At 27.5% G+C, this 17625-nt stretch overlaps 2 protein-coding genes across 2 annotated transcripts; one reads left to right on the top strand and one right to left on the bottom strand.

Annotated features, from left to right (window-relative positions):
* The first annotated feature begins 192 nt into the window (after positions 1-192).
* LOC111420088 (UPF0415 protein C7orf25 homolog) lies at positions 193-1617 on the top strand. Its single transcript, XM_023052988.1, has 3 exons — positions 193-387; positions 449-1417; positions 1475-1617. Exons 1-3 carry the CDS (start codon positions 244-246, stop codon positions 1562-1564), a joined length of 1203 nt encoding a protein of 400 aa, XP_022908756.1. The 5' UTR covers positions 193-243; the 3' UTR covers positions 1565-1617.
* A 12765-nt stretch (positions 1618-14382) lies between these two features.
* Positions 14383-15566, bottom strand: LOC111420103 (dnaJ homolog subfamily C member 8). Its single transcript, XM_023053015.2, has 4 exons — positions 15410-15566; positions 15019-15339; positions 14653-14889; positions 14383-14589 (listed from the first exon to the last, which is right to left on the bottom strand). Exons 1-4 carry the CDS (start codon positions 15467-15469, stop codon positions 14470-14472), a joined length of 738 nt encoding a protein of 245 aa, XP_022908783.1. The 5' UTR covers positions 15470-15566; the 3' UTR covers positions 14383-14469.
* Positions 15567-17625: the final 2059 nt, after the last annotated feature.

The raw sequence follows: 17625 nt of genomic DNA, 5'->3' as shown, positions 1-17625 counted from the left end.
GGCTCACACTGTATACATTCATACATTCACTTAAAATTTTATTTAATTATCAAATATATAAAAGTACCACAAATATACAAAAATAACCCCATTTAGCATCGATTAAAACGCATAACTTTCAAAAATAAATGTAATAATCAATATAATTATTTCGCATTTTTTAAATTTCCAACATCTTTGACGTTTGACTCATTTGACGTTTACAAAAAAAAACATAACCTAAAAAATTTTTGTCATCATAAAATGTCTAATTTTAATTTAAAAACGGAGTTTTTAGATAAAATAGATCACGGAGAGAGATTAATCAACGATCTTAATAACTACAAAATCGACGGGGTCGTTAAATTACAGCGAAAAATCAAGCAAGAATTAACATTTTTAAGAAAGGTATAACCTCACTTTTTTTTTTCTTTTCAATTCCTCCATAGTAATAGGCTTTAATTTCTAGGTTTACAAAACGAATACAATCAAAAAGGAGCATTTGCAATGCACGAATTTAACCCATTACTCAGCTTTATTAAACACATTAAAAACAGTTACAAATTGTACGAATTTAAGTAAAGTTTTTACTTTAAACGATCGCAAATTGGTTGTTGATATCGTTTGCGATGGGGGATTATCATGGATTAAAGTGGTGGCGAGAAATCCAAAATCGTTGAGTCAAATTTGCGCCGGAGAAACAAATTATGGAGTTCGTTCTATTTTGGACCAAGCGAAAGAATTCATTGAGTGCTCAATTTTGTATCCAACTTTGTTCCAAAAGCCACAAATAACGTTTGTATTCTCTAATGGAGTCGGGGAGCGATTAGCCAACAAATTAGAGTCATTAGGAATCAAAGTTGAAGGAAAAAGGTTAATTTTAAACGAAGAACGAATCGATTTTGACTCAAAAAGCGCAATTTCCGATTTATCCACTAAAAATACATCCCAAATTAATCGAATTAACATCGACGTTTCAACTATGTTAGCTTATGTAAGTTCTGTAACGAATGGAAGTTGTAAAAATTACGATTTTAATTTAATCGGGCACTCTGTTTTGGCGCAACAAGCTCGATGGGAAATTGAAAGACCTGTTAAACCGATTTTAGAGGCATTTTTTAAAGGAAAGAGATTATTTTGTTGTCAAACTGCCAAAGAGGATTTTATTAACATTTTAAAGACCGTGGGAGGTCCAAATGAGAAAATTCGAGGTTTTAAATTCCTTGAAATGATCACCGTTTTACCAGATGATGCTACAAATGATGATATTGAAGCGAATTGTGGTTTTAATAGCGTTATTCAATATTCGGGGGAAACTTTGTTGGAAATTGGGGGGAAAATTCGGGAGAGGTCGCTTCAAATTTTTAGTTTTGGTGATCGAATTCGAGCTGTTACTGTTACTTCCAATGATGGATTTGTTCGAGCTGCCAAACAAAAAGTTTGTTGAACAATTCAATACTAATTGGGATTCAATTGATTTTAATTCGCTTTTTAGGGGGTTAATTTTGTCGTTTTTGTTCATGAGTCTCGTGCTTTGACTGAACAGAAGGAGACCAAGGATACCTTGAAGAAGAAAATGAGTTGATGAAATTATTTTTAAATTTGTATTCATGTTTTAATAAATTTAATTGAAATTAACGAATTTATTTTGTAATCAAACATGTTACTTATTATGCATAGAAACAAAGATTAAAGTTTAGGCTTTAATTTAGTAAAAAAATCATTTCTTAGTTGCTAAAAATAGTCGGTACGATTTTTTAAAGTTTGATCAATTTGTCCAATTTGTTGCTTTTTCAAATTATTAATCATTCGGGAAATTGAGCTTTTCACAAAAAAACTTTTTCAACGAAAGTTGTAGCAAATTTTATTCTTAACAATATTGCTCTCTTGCACTTTTGCTCTAAGATACGTCAATATCGAGATAGATACGAAAATATGAAAATTTGTTACTCTTTCAAGTTATTAAAGGTGTAAAACTTCGGAATCGGAGCTTGCTATAAGAAAACTGTTATAACAAAAGTTGTTGCAAATTTTGTTCTTAACAACATTGCTCTCTTGTATATTTGCTCTCAGATACGTCAATATCGAGATAGATACGAAAATATGAAATAAATAAATAAATAATAAATAATTTGACGAATTTTTTTGTTTTATTAGTGTTAATGGTAACATTTCGGAATCGGAGCATGTTATCAAAAAACTTTTAGAACAAAAGTTGTTGCAAATTTTGTTATTAACAATATTGCTCTCTTGTATATTTGCTCTCAGATGCGTCAATATTGAGAAAAATACGAAAATTAAAAAATTTTATGAATTTCCTCGTTTTACTATTAGCTAATGGTAACATTCGGGAATCGGAGCATGTTATCAAAAAACTTTTAGAACAAAAGTTGTTGCAAATTTTGTTATTAACAATATTGCTCTCTTGTATATTTGCTCTCAGATACGTCAATATCGAGATAGATACGAAAATATGAAAATTTGACGAATTTTTTTGTTTTATTAGTGTTAATGGTAACATTTCGGAATCGGAGCATGTTATCAAAAAACTTTTAGAACAAAAGTTGTTGCAAATTTTGTTATTAACAATATTGCTCTCTTGTATATTTGCTCTCAGATGCGTCAATATTGAAAAAAATAAGAAAATTAAAAAATTTTATGAATTTCCTTGTTTTACTATTAGCTAATGGTAACATTCGAGAATCGAAGCATGTTACACAAATACTTTTAGAACAAAAGTTGTTGCAAATTTTGTTATTAACAATAGCAACAATATTGCTCTCTTGTATATTTGCTCTCAGATGCGTCAATATTGAGAAAAATACGAAAATTTTAAAATTTGATGAATTTCCTTGTTTTACTATTAGCTAATGGTAACATTCGGGAATTGAAGCATGTTATCAAAAAACGTTTATAACAAAAATTGTTGCAAATTTGATTGTTAACAATATTGCTCTCTTGCACTTTTACTCTTAGATGCGTCAATATCGAGATAGATACGAAAATATGAAAATTTGATGAATTTGTTAATCTTTCGAGTTATTAAAGGTAACGCTTGAGAATCGGAGCTTGCTATAAGAAAACTGTTATAAGAAAAATTGTTGCAAATTTTATTGTTAACAATATTGCTCTCTTGCACTTTTGCTCTTAAATGCGTCAATATCGAGATAGATCCGAAAATATGCAAATTTGATGAATTTGTTCCACTTTCACGTTATTAAGGGTAACACTTGAGAATCGGAGCTTGCTATAAGAAAACTTTTATAAGAAAAATTGTTGCAAATTTGATTGTTAACAATATTGCTCTCTTGCACTTTTGCTCTTAGATACGTCAATATCGAGATAGGTACGAAAATACGCCCATTTACTAATAAGAAAAAAATCGAAAAAAACTGTGTTCTCTGAAAATATTAAATCAGCTAATTTCAATCAAAGTAGGCGCCGAAATAACGCCGTTGACAGCTTTAAGTGTCAAAAAATTGACAGTTTAAACAAATATGGCGCAATTAAGCGAACCACAAAGAATCCAAATATTAATTACAAATTACACAATCCACAGTATCCAAAAAAAAATTCAAAATTGTTGAAACTGTAATTCTTTTGACATTTAAAGTTGTCAACGGCGTTATTTCGGCGCCTACTTTGATGGTAATTAGCTGATTTAAGAGTTTCAAAAAACGCATTTTTTCTAGATTTTTTTCACCAAAAAGAATACGCCATAATTAATAAAGGAACTTGTATTTGAAACATTTTTCTTTAAAACCACAAATGGCGAAGTTATTGGCTATATTCCAGACATTTGACACACCCTGTATATTGTCCGAGTCATCCAGCTGCGCCCTCTTCCCGTCCATAGCCCAATTACCATAAATGTGCAATTCTAGTTACACTTGGCATCTTATTAGATACTAATACGTATTAGTTATTAGTCTTTTCCAGTAGTATCTAACATTCTGGAAGCAGTAGGTAGCTTTTTGAAAAGTATATCTCTTTTCCAAACAATTATTAAACTCTTTGAAAGCAATAAGTAGTCTTGGAAGCAGTATTCCGCTTGTCCAAGTAGATCAAAACCCTTAACAGCAGTGTTTAGCGTTCTGGAAGCAATAGGTATTATTTTGAAAACAGTCTCTAGTCCTTTCCAAGTAAGTTGTGGTCTTTATCTGCGGTATCTAGCATTTTAGGTGCATTAGGTAACTTTTTGAAATAGTATTTCCTCTTTCCAAGCAGTTAGTAGTGTTTTCGCAGCAGGATATAGTCTTCTGAAAGCATTAAGTAGTCTTTGCCAACAATATCTAGCTTTCTCCAAGCAATTAGTAATCTTTCCAACAATATTTAGCATTCTGAAAGTAGTTAATAGCCTTTTGGAAACAGTATCTCGTCTTTCCAAGAAGATAACAGTTTCTCCCAGCAATATTTAGTCTTTTCCAAGCAGGTTCTAATCTTCAGGTTCTATTCTTTTCCCCATCGTTGTTAATTTTTGAGTTATGAACAAGTTTAGCAACAAAAATCAATAATTTGGCTATTATTCAAGATATTAAAGGTAACACTTGGGAATCGGAGCTTGCTATAAGAAAACTTTTAAAAATTGTTGGGAATTTTATTGTTAACAATATTGCTCTCTTGCACTTTTGCTCTTAGATACGTCAATATTGAGATAAATACGAAAATTTAAAAATTTGATGAATTTCCTTGTTTTATTATTAGCTAATGGTAACATTCGGGAATTGAAGCATGTTATAAAAAAACTTTTACAACAAAAGTTATAGCAAATCTTATTCTTAACAATATTGCTCTCTTGTATATTTGCTCTCAGATGTGTCAATATCGAGAAAAATACGAAAATATGAAAATTTGACGAATTTTTTGTTTTACTAGTGTTAATGGTAACATTTGGGAATCGAAGCATGTTATCAAAAAACTTTTAAAACAAAAGTTGTAGCAAACTTTATTCTGAGTAATATTGCTCTCCAATATTTTTGCTCTCAGATGCGTCAATATTGAGAAAAATACGAAAATTTTAAAATTTGATGAATTTCTTTGTTTTATTATTAGTTAATGGTAACATTTGGGAATTGAAGAATGTTATCAAAAAACTTTTAGAACAAAAGTTGTAGCAAATTTTATTCTGAACAAAATTGTTCTCTTTCACTTTTACTCTAAGATGCGTCAATATTGAGAAAAACAGGAGAATTTGAAAATTTGATGAATTTCTTGTTAACAATATTGCTCTCTTGCTCTTAGATGCGTCAATATCTAGGTAGATACGAAAATATGAAAATTTGTTGCTCTTTCAAGTTATAGGTAACACTTGGGAATCGGAGCTTGCTATAAGACAACTTTTATAACAAAAATTGTTGCAAATTTTATTGTTAACAATATTGCTCTCTTGCACTTTTGCTCTTAAATACGTCACTATTGAGAAAAATACGAAAATTAAAAAATTTTATAAATTTCCTTGTTTTACTATTAGCTAATGGTAATATTTGAGAATCGGAGCATGTTATCAAAAAACTTTTATAACAAAAGTTGTAGTAAATTTTATTCTTAACAATATTGCTCTCTTGTATATTTGCTCTCAGATTCGTCAATATTGAGAAAAATACGCTGCAGGATGATTTTTTTAAGCTTTGATATTATTTGTCATTTTTTCTTCAGGAATTATTTTCTCCAAAAATATATTATCAAACCCTACATTATTTTAATTACATCTTAAACTAGACTCTTTCAGCTTCAATTTGAGATATATTACGAATCTTTATTCAAAAAATCAAAATCAGAATGATTTTTTAAATATATTGATTATTAGTTTGTGTATAAATTTGACAATTCTTCGGTTAATAATTTATCACGAAATTTTTATTATCCTACATAAAGGTTTTTATTTTTTATCCTAAGAAGATATAAATTTAAAAGATATAAATAAGCTATGATTTTTTGAAAATATTGATTATCAGTTTGTGTATCATTTCGTTTTCGGTTAAGTTTAAAATGTTGTGAAAAATCGGTTTCGTTGAAAATCATTATGAAATCGCCATGAATTATTATTAACTAAAGTATGTACTTTCGAATAAAAGTATCCGCGTTGATAAATCACTTTTACTTTTTGAGATATTAATTTTTCAAGTGAACCTCAATTTATAAAGATTTCATTTCGTGTTTGATTAACTTTAAAAAATTGTGAAAAATCGATTTCTTGAAAAATATTTATAAAATTTTCACCGATTATTAACGAAAGCATGCTCTTTCCAATAAACAAAGCCGTTTTGGAAAATCTCTTTTAGTTTTTGAGATATTAATTTTTTAACTCAATCGATTTTATTAAAAATTCGTTGAAACTAAAAAAATCTTGAAAAATCGATTTCTTGGAAACTGTTTATGAAATTTTCACCAATTACCAAGTAAAGTATGCGCTTTCCAATAAAAACAGGCCGTTTTCGATAATCTCTTTTAGTTTTTGAAATATTAATTTTTTAACTGAATCAATTTTATTAAAAATTCGTTGAAACTAAAAAAATCGTGAAAAATCGGTTTCTTGGAAAATGCTTACGAAATTTTCACCGATTATTAATGAATGTATGCTCTTGTCAATAAAAGAAACCGTTTTAAAAAATCTCTAATAGTTTTAAAGATATAATCTTTTTTATCTCAATTGAATTTTTCTTTAAATTCTCATGTCATTGCTAAATCCCAATTTTGGCATTTTTTGTTCAAAAATTTTTTTCTCCAAAAGTATATCATCAAACCCTGTATTATTTTAATTCCATCTTAAACTAGACTCTTTCAGCTTCAATTTGAGATATATTTCGTATCTTTACTCATAAAACTACATTCAAGCCGATTTTTTGAATTTCTTGAATTTTTGTTAAATTTCAACATTTTGACATTTGAAGATTTTTCTCCAGAAATATATCATCAAACCATACATTATTTTCATTATATCTTAAACTATAATCTTTCAGCTTCAATTTAAGATATAAATCGTTTCTTAATCATTAAAAGTTCAGTAGTTCAGTAGCGATTATCAGTTTTTGTGTAAATTTGACAATTCTTCGGTTAATAATATTTATCACGAAATTTTTATTATCCTACATCAAGGTTTTTATTTTTTATCCTAAACTCCAATCTTTTAGCTTCAATTTAAGATATAAATCGTTTCTTAACTATTAAAAGTTCAGTAGCTATGATTTTTTGAAAATATTGATTATCAGTTTGTGTATCATTTGATATAATTTAAAAATTTAATTATAATAAAATTTTATTATAATAATATATTCAGAATTAAATTGTAAATAAATATTACACGAAACATTTTGCGATAAAACACGAAATAGGTTAAATATGTCCTGATTTGTTGTTATCTAGTGCCTTGTACTATTCACAGGGAAATTAAAAATAAGCTATTTTAAAAAATTTTGTTAATAAAAGTTGTTTGTTATCAACTTTTAAACAAATATTGCTTATAAAGAATTTTGATAGCACAAATAATTAAGTAGATAACCTCAAAAATGTTGATTTTTATACTAGTGTGCAGCACTACCTAGTAGAGATATTAAAAATTTTTATTATAATAATATGTTCAAAACTAAATTCTAAATAAATATTATACGAAACATTTTTCGATAAAACACTAAATAGGTTAAATATGTCCTGGTTTGTATAACCTAAAAGTGTCAAAAAAAATGCTAATTTAAAAATTCCTGGAAGTTGTATTTATTGAAATTAAGGAATGAGACTTATTTTAAATTAAAGTTTAAAGCTTTCTCTTTAAAATGATGTATAATAATGCTTGGGTTGGATTGGAAAAATATTGAGAAAAAAAATTTTTGAAATAAAACTTACATTTTTGTACAACCTAAAAGTGTCATAAAAGATGCTAATTTAAAAATTCCTGGAAACCGTGTTTATTGAAATTAAGAAATGAGACTTATTTTAAATTAAAGCTCAAAGCTTCCTCTTTAAAACGATGTATAATAATTATAGAGTTGGATTGGAAAAATATTGAGAAAAAAATTTTTGAAATAAAACTTACATTTTCGTACAACCTAAAAGTGTCAAAAAAGATGATAATTTAAAAATTTCTGGAAGCCGTGTTTATTGAAGTTAAAAAATTAATATCTCAAAAACTAAACGAGATTTTCCAAAACGGCTTTGTTTATTGGAAAGCGCATACTTTACTTGATAATTGGTGAAAATTTCATAAACATTTTCCAAGAAATCAATTTTTCACGATTTTTAATAGTTTCAAAGAATCTCCAATAAGAACAAAATTCGATTGAGTTAAAAAAGATTATATCTCCAAAACTATTAAAGATTTTCCAAAACGGCTTTGTTTATTGGAAAGGGCATGCTTTCGTTAATAATCGGTGAAAATTTTATAAATATTTTTCAAGAAATCGATTTTTCACAATTTTTTAAAGTTAATCAAACACGAAATGAAATCTTTATAAATTGAGGTTCACTTGAAAAATTAATATCTCAAAAAGTAAAAGTGGTTTTTCAACGCGGATACTTTTATTGGAAAGTTAGTTAATAATTCATGAAGATTTCATAATGATTTTCAACGAAACCGATTTTTCACAACATTTTAAACTCAATCGAAATCGAAATGATATACAAACTGATAACCAATATTTTCAAAAAATCATAGCTACTGAACTTTTAATAGTTAAGAAACGATTTATATCTTAAATTAAAGCTAAAAGATTACAGTTTAGGATAAGATATAAAAACCTTGATGTAGGATAATAAAAATTTCGTGATAAATGTTATTAACCGAAGAAGTGTTAAATTTATACACAAACTGATAATCAATATTTTCAAAAAATTATTCTAATTTTGGTTTTTTGAATAAAGATTCGTAATATATCTCAAATTGAAGCTCAAAGAGTCTAGTTTAAGATGTAATCAAAATAATATAGGGTTTGATGATATAATTTTGGAGAAAAAAATTCCTGAAAAAAAATGTCAAATAATGACATAAAAAACTTAAAAAAATCGCCCTGAATTTAATTTCAAATTTGAGCTAAATGATTATATTTTGAGATAGGATTAAAAAAATATATGGTTTGATGATATATTTTTGGAGAAAAAGCTTCTGGGAGGAATAATGTCAAAATGTATCAAAAATTAAAGAAATTCAAAAAATTTGTTAACATATGATTCATACCTTAAATTAAAGCCAAAAGAATCTATTTTTAGATAAAGTATAGAATTAAGTGGGGTAGATGCATAAAATTTTTAGAATTCAAATCCTTTATGAAAATCTGTCAATTTGATTTTTGTCAGAAAAAGTAAAAATTTTAAATAATCACCTCAACCTTATTTGGAAGAATTTATAACTTTTTCAAAAATGTATCAAACAATCAAATACCAATCAAACAATGTCAAAAAGAATAATTTGTACTAATGTTCAAAAAGTCAAAATCGTGTTTTTTAGATTATAGTCAAATAGATCAGTAATAGTCAATGCTGGAACAGAAACGATTATGGCAAATGTTTTTGGGGATATTACCGAATATTTTCTAATAACAAAATTTTTTTCCCACACATTTAGTTTTTGAGATATAACCTCACTGCTGTTGAAACCGTCAAAATGGCGTTTTTTAGATTATAGTCAAAAAAATTAGAAATAGTCAATGCTGGAATATAAACGATGATGGAAAATGTTTTTGGGGAGATTAAAGAATATTTTCTAATTACAAAACTATTTTCCCCTACCTTTACTTTCCGAGATATAACCTACCTGTTATACGAAAATGTAAGTTTTATTTTAACATGTTTTTTCTCAATATTTTTCCAATCCAACCCAAGCATTATTATACATCATTTTAAAGAGAAAGCTTTGAACTTTAATTTAAAATAAGTCTCATTCCTTAATTTCAATAAAGACGGTTTCCAGGAATTTTTAAATTAGCATCATTTTTGACACTTTTAGGTTATACGAAAATGTAAGTTTTATTTCAACATTTTTTTTCTCAATATTTTTCCAATCCAACCGAAGCATTATTATACATCATTTTAAAGAGAAAGCTTTGAGCTTTAATTTAAAATAAGTCTCATTCCTTAATTTCAATAAAGACGGTTTCCAGGAATTTTTAAATTAGCATCTTTTTTGACACTTTTAGGTTATACGAAAATGTAAGTTTTATTTCAACATTTTTTTTCTCAATATTTTTCCAATCCAACCCAAGCATTATTATACATCATTTTAAAGAGAAAGCTTTGAGCTTTAATTTGAAATAACTCTCATTTCAAAAGATTAAAAGCAGGACGATTTTTGAAATTTTTATATCATTATTTGACATTTCTTTTTCAGGAATTTTTTTCTCCAAAATTATATCATCAAACTCTATACTATTTTATTTACATCTTAAACTAGACTCTTTCAGCTTCAATTTGAGATATATTTCGTATCTTTATTCAAAAAACTAAATTCAGAATGATTTTTTGAATTTTTGTTAAATTTCAACTTTTCGACATTATTCCTCCCAGAAGCTTTTTCTCCAAAAATATATCATCAAACCATATATTATAGATTATATATATATAATCATTCAGCTCAAATTTAACATATATTACGTATCTTAATACAAAAAATTAAATGCAGGACGATTTTTTGAAATTTTTTGTCATTGTTTGATATTTTTTCTTCAAGAATTTTGTTCTCCAAAATTATATCATCAAACCCCATATTATTTTAATTCCATCTTAAATTAAACTCTTTCAGCTTCAATTTGAGATATATTTCGTATCTTTACTCATAAAACTACATTCAAGGCAATTTTTTGAATTTTTGTTAAATTTCAACATTTTGACATTTGAAGCTTTTTCTCCAAAAATATATCATCAAACCATATATTTTTTTAATCCTATCTCAAAATATAATCATTTAGCTCAAATTTGAGATATATTATATTACGCATCTTAATTCAAAAAATTAAATACAGGGCGATCTTTTTAAGTTTTTTGTCATTATTTGACATTTTTTCTTCATTAATTTTTTTCTCCAAAATTATATCATCAAACCCCATATTATTTTAATTCCATCTCAAATTAGACTCTTTCAGCTTCAATTTGAGATATATTTCGTATCTTTATTCAATTGCTTTTCATAATTATTGATGCAATTACTTTTAACAACCTTTAATTGGGATAAATAAACCCCAATTTTTTTTAAAAAGCATTTATTTATACTTATCCTAAGTTCTACAATAACAAAAAAGAGAAATGATCGAAAAACCGCCTCCTTTTTTACAATAAAGTAAAAATTACTCTTACCTAAGATGAAAGACAAAAAAAAACGAGCTTATCTTGGTATTCTTTGTGATTGAAAGTAATTAAAAATAAATATCTTACTTAAATCGTATTCTATCTAGATTCGGGTTTGTTTTTGGGCGGCTTAAACATATTCATTTTTTTCGTCGACTTCGATTTCGGAGGTTTAAAGGATTGCCAACTTTCGACGCGATTTTGACGCGACTCCTTTAGTAATAAAAAAAAAATAACTAAATTAGTATTCAATCGAATTCATTTCAATTTAACGGATTACTTCGAAATTTTTTTGCCATTCCTTCTCAGCTTTTTGTTTCTCCTCTTCTTCTAATTCTTGTTCTCTTTTTCTCTTCCTTTTTTCTTGATTTTCTTGATGAAATTTTACAAAAATGATAAAAATTCGAAAAATTATTTTGAATTTAGTTTTTTGAATAAAGATACGAAATATATCTCAAATTGAAGCTGAAAGAGTCTAGTTTAAGATGTAATCAAAATAATATAGAACTTGATGATATACTTTTGGAGAAAAAAATTCCTGAAGAAAAAATGTCAAATAATGACATAAAAAACTTCAAGAAATCGTGAGAAATCGATTTCTTGGAAAATGTTTATGAAATTTTCACCAATTATCAAGTAAAGTATGCGATTTCCAATGAACAAAGCCGTTTTTGAAAATCTCTTTCAGTTTTTGAGATATTAATTTTTTAACTCAATCGTTTTTATTAAAATTTTGCCATTTTGACGGTTTCAACAGCAGTGAGGTTATATCTCAAAAACTAAGAGTGTGGGAAAAAAGTTTTGTTATTAGAAAATATTCTGTAATATCCCCAAAAACATTTCGCGTAATTGTTTATATTCTAGCATTGACTATTTCTAATTTATTTGACTATAATCTAACAAACGCTATTTTGACGGTTTCAACAGCAGTGAGGTTATATCTCAAAAACTAAGAGTGTGGGAAAAAAGTTTTGTAATTAGAAAATATTCTGTAATATCCCCAAAAACATTTCCCATAATTGTTTATGTTCCAGCATTGACTATTTCTAATTTATTTGAGTATAATCTCAAAAACGCCATTTTGACGGTTTCAACAGCAGTGAGGTTATATCTCAAAAACTAAGAGTGTGGGAAAAAAGTTTTGTAATTAGAAAATATTCTGTAATATCCCCAAAAACATTTCCCATAATTGTTTATGTTCCAGCATTGACTATTTCTAATTTATTTGACTATAATCTAAAAAACGTCATTTTGACGGTTTCAACAGCAGTGAGGTTATATCTCAAAAACTAAGAGTGTGGGAAAAAAGTTTTGTTATTAGAAAATATTCTGTAATATCCCCAAAAACATTTCCCATAATCGTTTATGTTCCAGCATTGACTATTTCTAATTTATTTGAGTATAATCTCAAAAACGCCATTTTGACGGTTTCAACAGCAGTGAGGTTATATCTCAAAAACTAAATGTGGGGGAAAAAGTTTTGTTATTAGAAAATATTCGGTAATATCCCCAAAAACATTTCCCATAATCGTTTATATTCCAGCATTGACTATTTCTAATTTATTTGACTATAATCTAAAAAACGCTAATTTGACGGTTTCAACAGCAGTGAGGTTATATCTCAAAAACTAAGAGTGTAGGAAAAAAGTATTGTTATTAGAAAATACTCTGTAATATTTCCAAAAACATTTTCCATAATCGTTTCTGTTCCAGCATCAATTATTTCGAAGCTATTTCATTATAATCTAAAAAATTCGATTTTGACATTTTGAACATCATTCTAGATTATATCTCGAAAAATAAAAGTAGGGGAAAAAAGTTTTGTTATTACAAAATATTCTTTAATTTCTCCAAAAACATTTTCTATCATCATTTTTGTTCCGACATTGACTATTTCGAACCTATTTGACAATAACCTAAAAACCCCGATTTTGACGTTTTGAACATCATTCTAGGTTATATTTCGAAAAATAAAAGTAGGGGAAAAAAGTTTTGTTATTACAAAATATTCTTTAATCTCTCCAAAAACATTTTCTATAATCATTTCTGTTCCAGCATTGACTATTTCTAATTTATTTGACTATAATCTAAAAACCCTGATTTTGACGTTTTGAACATCATTCTAGATTATATCTCGAAAAATAAAAGTAGGGGAAAAAAGTTTTGTTATTAGAAAATATTCTTTAATCTCTCCAAAAACGTTTTCTATAATCATTTCTGTTCCAGCATTGACTATTTCTAATTTATTTGACTATAATCTAAAAACCCCGATTTGGACGTTTTGAACATCATTCTAGGTTATATCTCGAAAAATAAAAGTAGGGCAAAAAGTTTTGTTATTAGAAAATATTCTTTAATCTCTTCAAAAACGTTTTCTATAATCATTTCTGTTCCAGCATTGATTATTTCTAATTTATTTGACTATAATCTAAAAACCCCGATTTTGACGTTTTGAACATCATTCTAGGTTATATCTCGAAAAATAAAAGTATGGAAGAAAAGTTTTGTTATTAGAAGATATTCTTTAATCTCTCCAAAAACGTTTTCTATAATCATTTCTGTTCCAGCATTGACTATTTCTAATCTATTTGACTATAATCTAAAAACCCCGATTTTGACGTTTTGAACATCATTCTAGGTTATATCTCGAAAAATAAAAGTAGGGGAAAAAAGTTTTGTTATTACAAAATATTCTTTAATCTCTCCAAAAACATTATCTATCATCATTTTTCTTCCAACATTGATTATTTCGAATCTATTTGACTATAATCTAAAAACCCCGATTTTGACGTTTTGAACATCATTGTAGGATTATATCTCGAAAAATAAAAGTAGGGGAAAAAAGTTTTGTTATTACAAAATATTCTTTAATCTCTCCAAAAACATTTTCTATCATCATTTTTGTTCCAACATTGACTATTTGGAACCTATTTGACTATAATCTAAAAATCCCTTCAATTTGAGAAACAATTAATAAATGTTACTTTTTATTGGGATAAATAAACCCCATTTTTTTTTAAAAAGCATTTATTTATACTTATCCTAAGTTATACAATAACAAAAAAGAGAAATGATCGATAAATCGGCTCCTTTTTTACAATAAAGTAAAAATTACTCTTACCTAAGATGAAAGACAAAAAAACCAGGCAAAAAAACGAGCTTATCTTGGTATTCTTTGTGATTGAAAGTAATGAAAAATAAATATCTTACTTAAATCGTATTCTATCTAGATTCGGGTTTGTTTTTGGGCGGCTTAAACATTTTCATTTTTTTCGTCGACTTCGATTTCGAAGATCCCGCCTTAAAGGATTGCCAACTTTCGACGCGATTTTGACGCGACTCCTTTAGTAAGAAAAAAAAAATAACTAAATTAATATTAAATCAAATTAATTTAAATTTAATTACTTCAAAATTTTTTTGCCACTCCTTCTCAGCTTTTTGTTTCTCCTCTTCTTCTAATTCTTGTTCTCTTTTCCTTTTCCTTTCTTCTTGATCCCTTTCGGCTAGCTCTCGCCTCTTTCTTTCCATATCTGCAAAAAGTTTCATTGTCAGAACATAAATGGCGTGTTTGTACTTTTCGGGGTCATCCTCAGGAACAGAGTCTTTTCCCTCTTTTTTTGCTTTCTTTCGTTTTTCTGCCAACTATAACAATGAAACAACTCCATATTATAAGTGTTATCACAAAATTCACCCAAACCTCACACAAAGAGAATATAAAACCATCCAATTAACAAAATTAACCAACTTTTCTCTCATTTTTAAGTTACCCACCATTAAATCAGTCCTTCCTTTCGCCTCCTCAACAATATCCATGCATTTTTTTCTAGATTCCTCACTTTCTAGCGTCCTCCAGGCCCTATTAACCACCTCAAAAGCCTGTTGGGCACGCTCTGCATCGTCTTGGTTCTTATCCGGATGTACTAAAATTGATAACCTTCGATATTTCTTTTTAATTTCTTCGATGGGGATTTCTGGCTCAACTTGGAGCACTTCGAATGGGTTTAAATTAAAATACGTCGAGCCAGGTCGTAATAGGCGCTCTATTTGTTGTTTTGGTGTTAAAACGGAATCTCTTTTCTCGATTTCTTTCACCTAAAATTAAAAATAAGCAAAATGAGTTGGGATAACCTCACTTTTTTTTGGGGGGGTTTTAAGGGCTTACCTCCGTGTAAAACTCGTTAAACGCTACTTCTTTTCGTTCCGTAACCGCCGGTTGTGCCATGTCATTTAAAATATCGCTAAAAAAGTTGTTATTTTTTTTTTTAAGAAGATTATTTATGTATACAAATTTTTGACATTTCTTATGTCAGTTTTAAACTGTCAAAAAACCGCTTTGTTTGCCTTTTATTTAAATAATTAAATTTGTATTTTAATTAATTTAATCAATTAATAAATCAAAATAATGCTTTATCTACAAAAACATAAGATTTATTATTAATAATAAAGAAATAAATTTATTTGATTATTGATGCGAAAACATTACAGGTTTCTGTAAAATCCTATTTGTGGTAGAAATCGAAAAATAATACACACTTTATTTTTAAGAACTAAGTAATGATTTATTTACTAAATTAAAGCTTAAACTTTAATCATTGTTTCTATGCATAATAAGAAATGCGTTTGATTAAACAATTTTTTTTGTAAAATCGAAAAATGTCAAGCTTTAAACAATCAGAACAACTTTATTTTTAAGAACTAAGAAATGATGTTATTGTTAAATTAAAGCTTAAACTTTAATCTTTGAGCTCCCACGTGTTACGTTTAATAACTTGAAAGAGCAACAAATTCAGCAAATTTTCATATTTTCGTATTTATCTCAATATTGACGCATCTAAGAGCAAAAGTGCAAGAGAGCAATATTGTTAACAATAAGATTTGCAACAATTTTTGTTATACAATTTTTTTTATGGCAAGCTCCTATTCCCAAATGTTACCTTTAATATCTTGAAAGAGCAACAAATTTAGCAAATTTTCGTGTATATCTTGATATTGACGCATTAAAGAGCAAAAATGTAAGAGAGCGATATTGTTAAGAATAAAATTTGCAACAATTTTTATTACAAAAGTTTTTTTATAGCAAGCTCCGATTCCCAAATGTTACCTTTAATATCTCGAAAGTGCAACAAATTCATCAAATTTTCGTGTATATCTCGATATTGACGCATTTAAGAGCAAAAATGTAAGGGAGCGATATTGTTAAGAATAAAATTTGCAACAATTTTTGTTATAAAAGTTTTTTTATGGCAAGCTCTGATTCCCGAATGTTACCTTCAATATCTTGAAAAAGCAACAAATTCATCAAATTTTCGTGTAAATCTCGATATTGACGCATCTAAGAGCAAAAATGCAAGAGAGCAATATTGTTAACAATAATATTTGCAACAATTTTTGTTATAAAAGCTTTTTTATGGCAAGCTCCGATTCCCGAATGTTACCTTCAATATCTTGAAAAAGCAACAAATTCATCAAATTTTCGTGTATATCTCGATATTGACGCATCTAAGAGCAAAAATGCAAGAGAGCAATATTGTTAACAATAATATTTGCAACAATTTTTGTTATAAAAGCTTTTTTATGGCAAGCTCCGATTCCCAAATGTTACCTATATCTTGAAAAAGCAACAAATTCATCAAATTTTCGTGTATATCTCGATATTGACGCATTTAAGAGCAAAAATGCAAGAGAGCAATATTGTTAAGAATAAAATTTGCAACAATTTTTCATATAAAAGTTTTTTTATGTGCAAGCTCCGATTCCCAAATGTTACCTTTAATATCTTGAAAGAGCAACAAGTTTATCAAATTTCGTGTATATCTCGATATTGACGCATCTAAGAGCAAAAATACAAGAGAGCAATATTGTTAACAATAATATTTGCAACAATTTTTGTTATAAAAGTTTTTTTATGGCAAGCTCCGATTCCCAAATGTTACCTATATCTTGAAAGAGCAACAAATTCATCAAATTTTCGTGTATATCTCGATTTTGACGCATTTAAGAGCAAAAATGCTAGAGAGTGATATTGTTAACAATAAAATTTGGAACAATTTTTGTTATAAAAGTTTTTTTGTGGCAAGTTCCGATTCCCAAATGTTACCTATATCTTGAAAGAGCAACAAATTCATCAAATTTCGTGTATATCTCGATATTGACGCATCTAAGAGCAAATATGCAAGAGAGTGATATTGTTAAGAATAAAATTTGCAACAATTTTTGTTATAAAAGTTTTTTTATGGCAAGCTCTGATTCCCGAATGTTACCTTTAATATCTCTAAAGAGCAACAAATTCATCAAATTTTCGTGTATATCTCGATATTGACGCATTTAGGAGCAAAAGTGCAAGAGAGCAATATTGTTAACAATAAAATTTGCAACAAT

This window comes from Onthophagus taurus, chromosome 10 (genome assembly GCF_036711975.1).
Source record: "Onthophagus taurus isolate NC chromosome 10, IU_Otau_3.0, whole genome shotgun sequence".
Lineage (NCBI taxonomy): Eukaryota > Metazoa > Arthropoda > Insecta > Coleoptera > Scarabaeidae > Onthophagus > Onthophagus taurus.
The sequence above is the reverse complement of the archived record's forward strand: the minus strand, read 5'-3'. Positions and strand labels throughout refer to the sequence as shown.

What these genes read in the sequence shown, in the direction of transcription:
- LOC111420103 (XM_023053015.2), bottom strand. Translation starts at nt 15,469, where the DNA reads ATGGCACAACCGGCGGTTACGGAACGAAAAGAAGTAGCGTTTAACGAG. An exon ending in TTAACGAGTTTTACACGGAG is followed by an intron (nt 15,340 to 15,409) that starts GTAAGCCCTTAA and finishes TTTTAATTTTAG; the next exon opens with GTGAAAGAAATCGAGAAAAG. An exon ending in AAGGAAGGACTGATTTAATG is followed by an intron (nt 14,890 to 15,018) that starts GTGGGTAACTTA and finishes TCATTGTTATAG; the next exon opens with TTGGCAGAAAAACGAAAGAA.
- LOC111420088 (XM_023052988.1), top strand. Translation starts at nt 244, where the DNA reads ATGTCTAATTTTAATTTAAAAACGGAGTTTTTAGATAAAATAGATCAC. An exon ending in AATTAACATTTTTAAGAAAG is followed by an intron (nt 388 to 448) that starts GTATAACCTCAC and finishes TTTAATTTCTAG; the next exon opens with GTTTACAAAACGAATACAAT. An exon ending in TTCGAGCTGCCAAACAAAAA is followed by an intron (nt 1,418 to 1,474) that starts GTTTGTTGAACA and finishes TTCGCTTTTTAG; the next exon opens with GGGGTTAATTTTGTCGTTTT.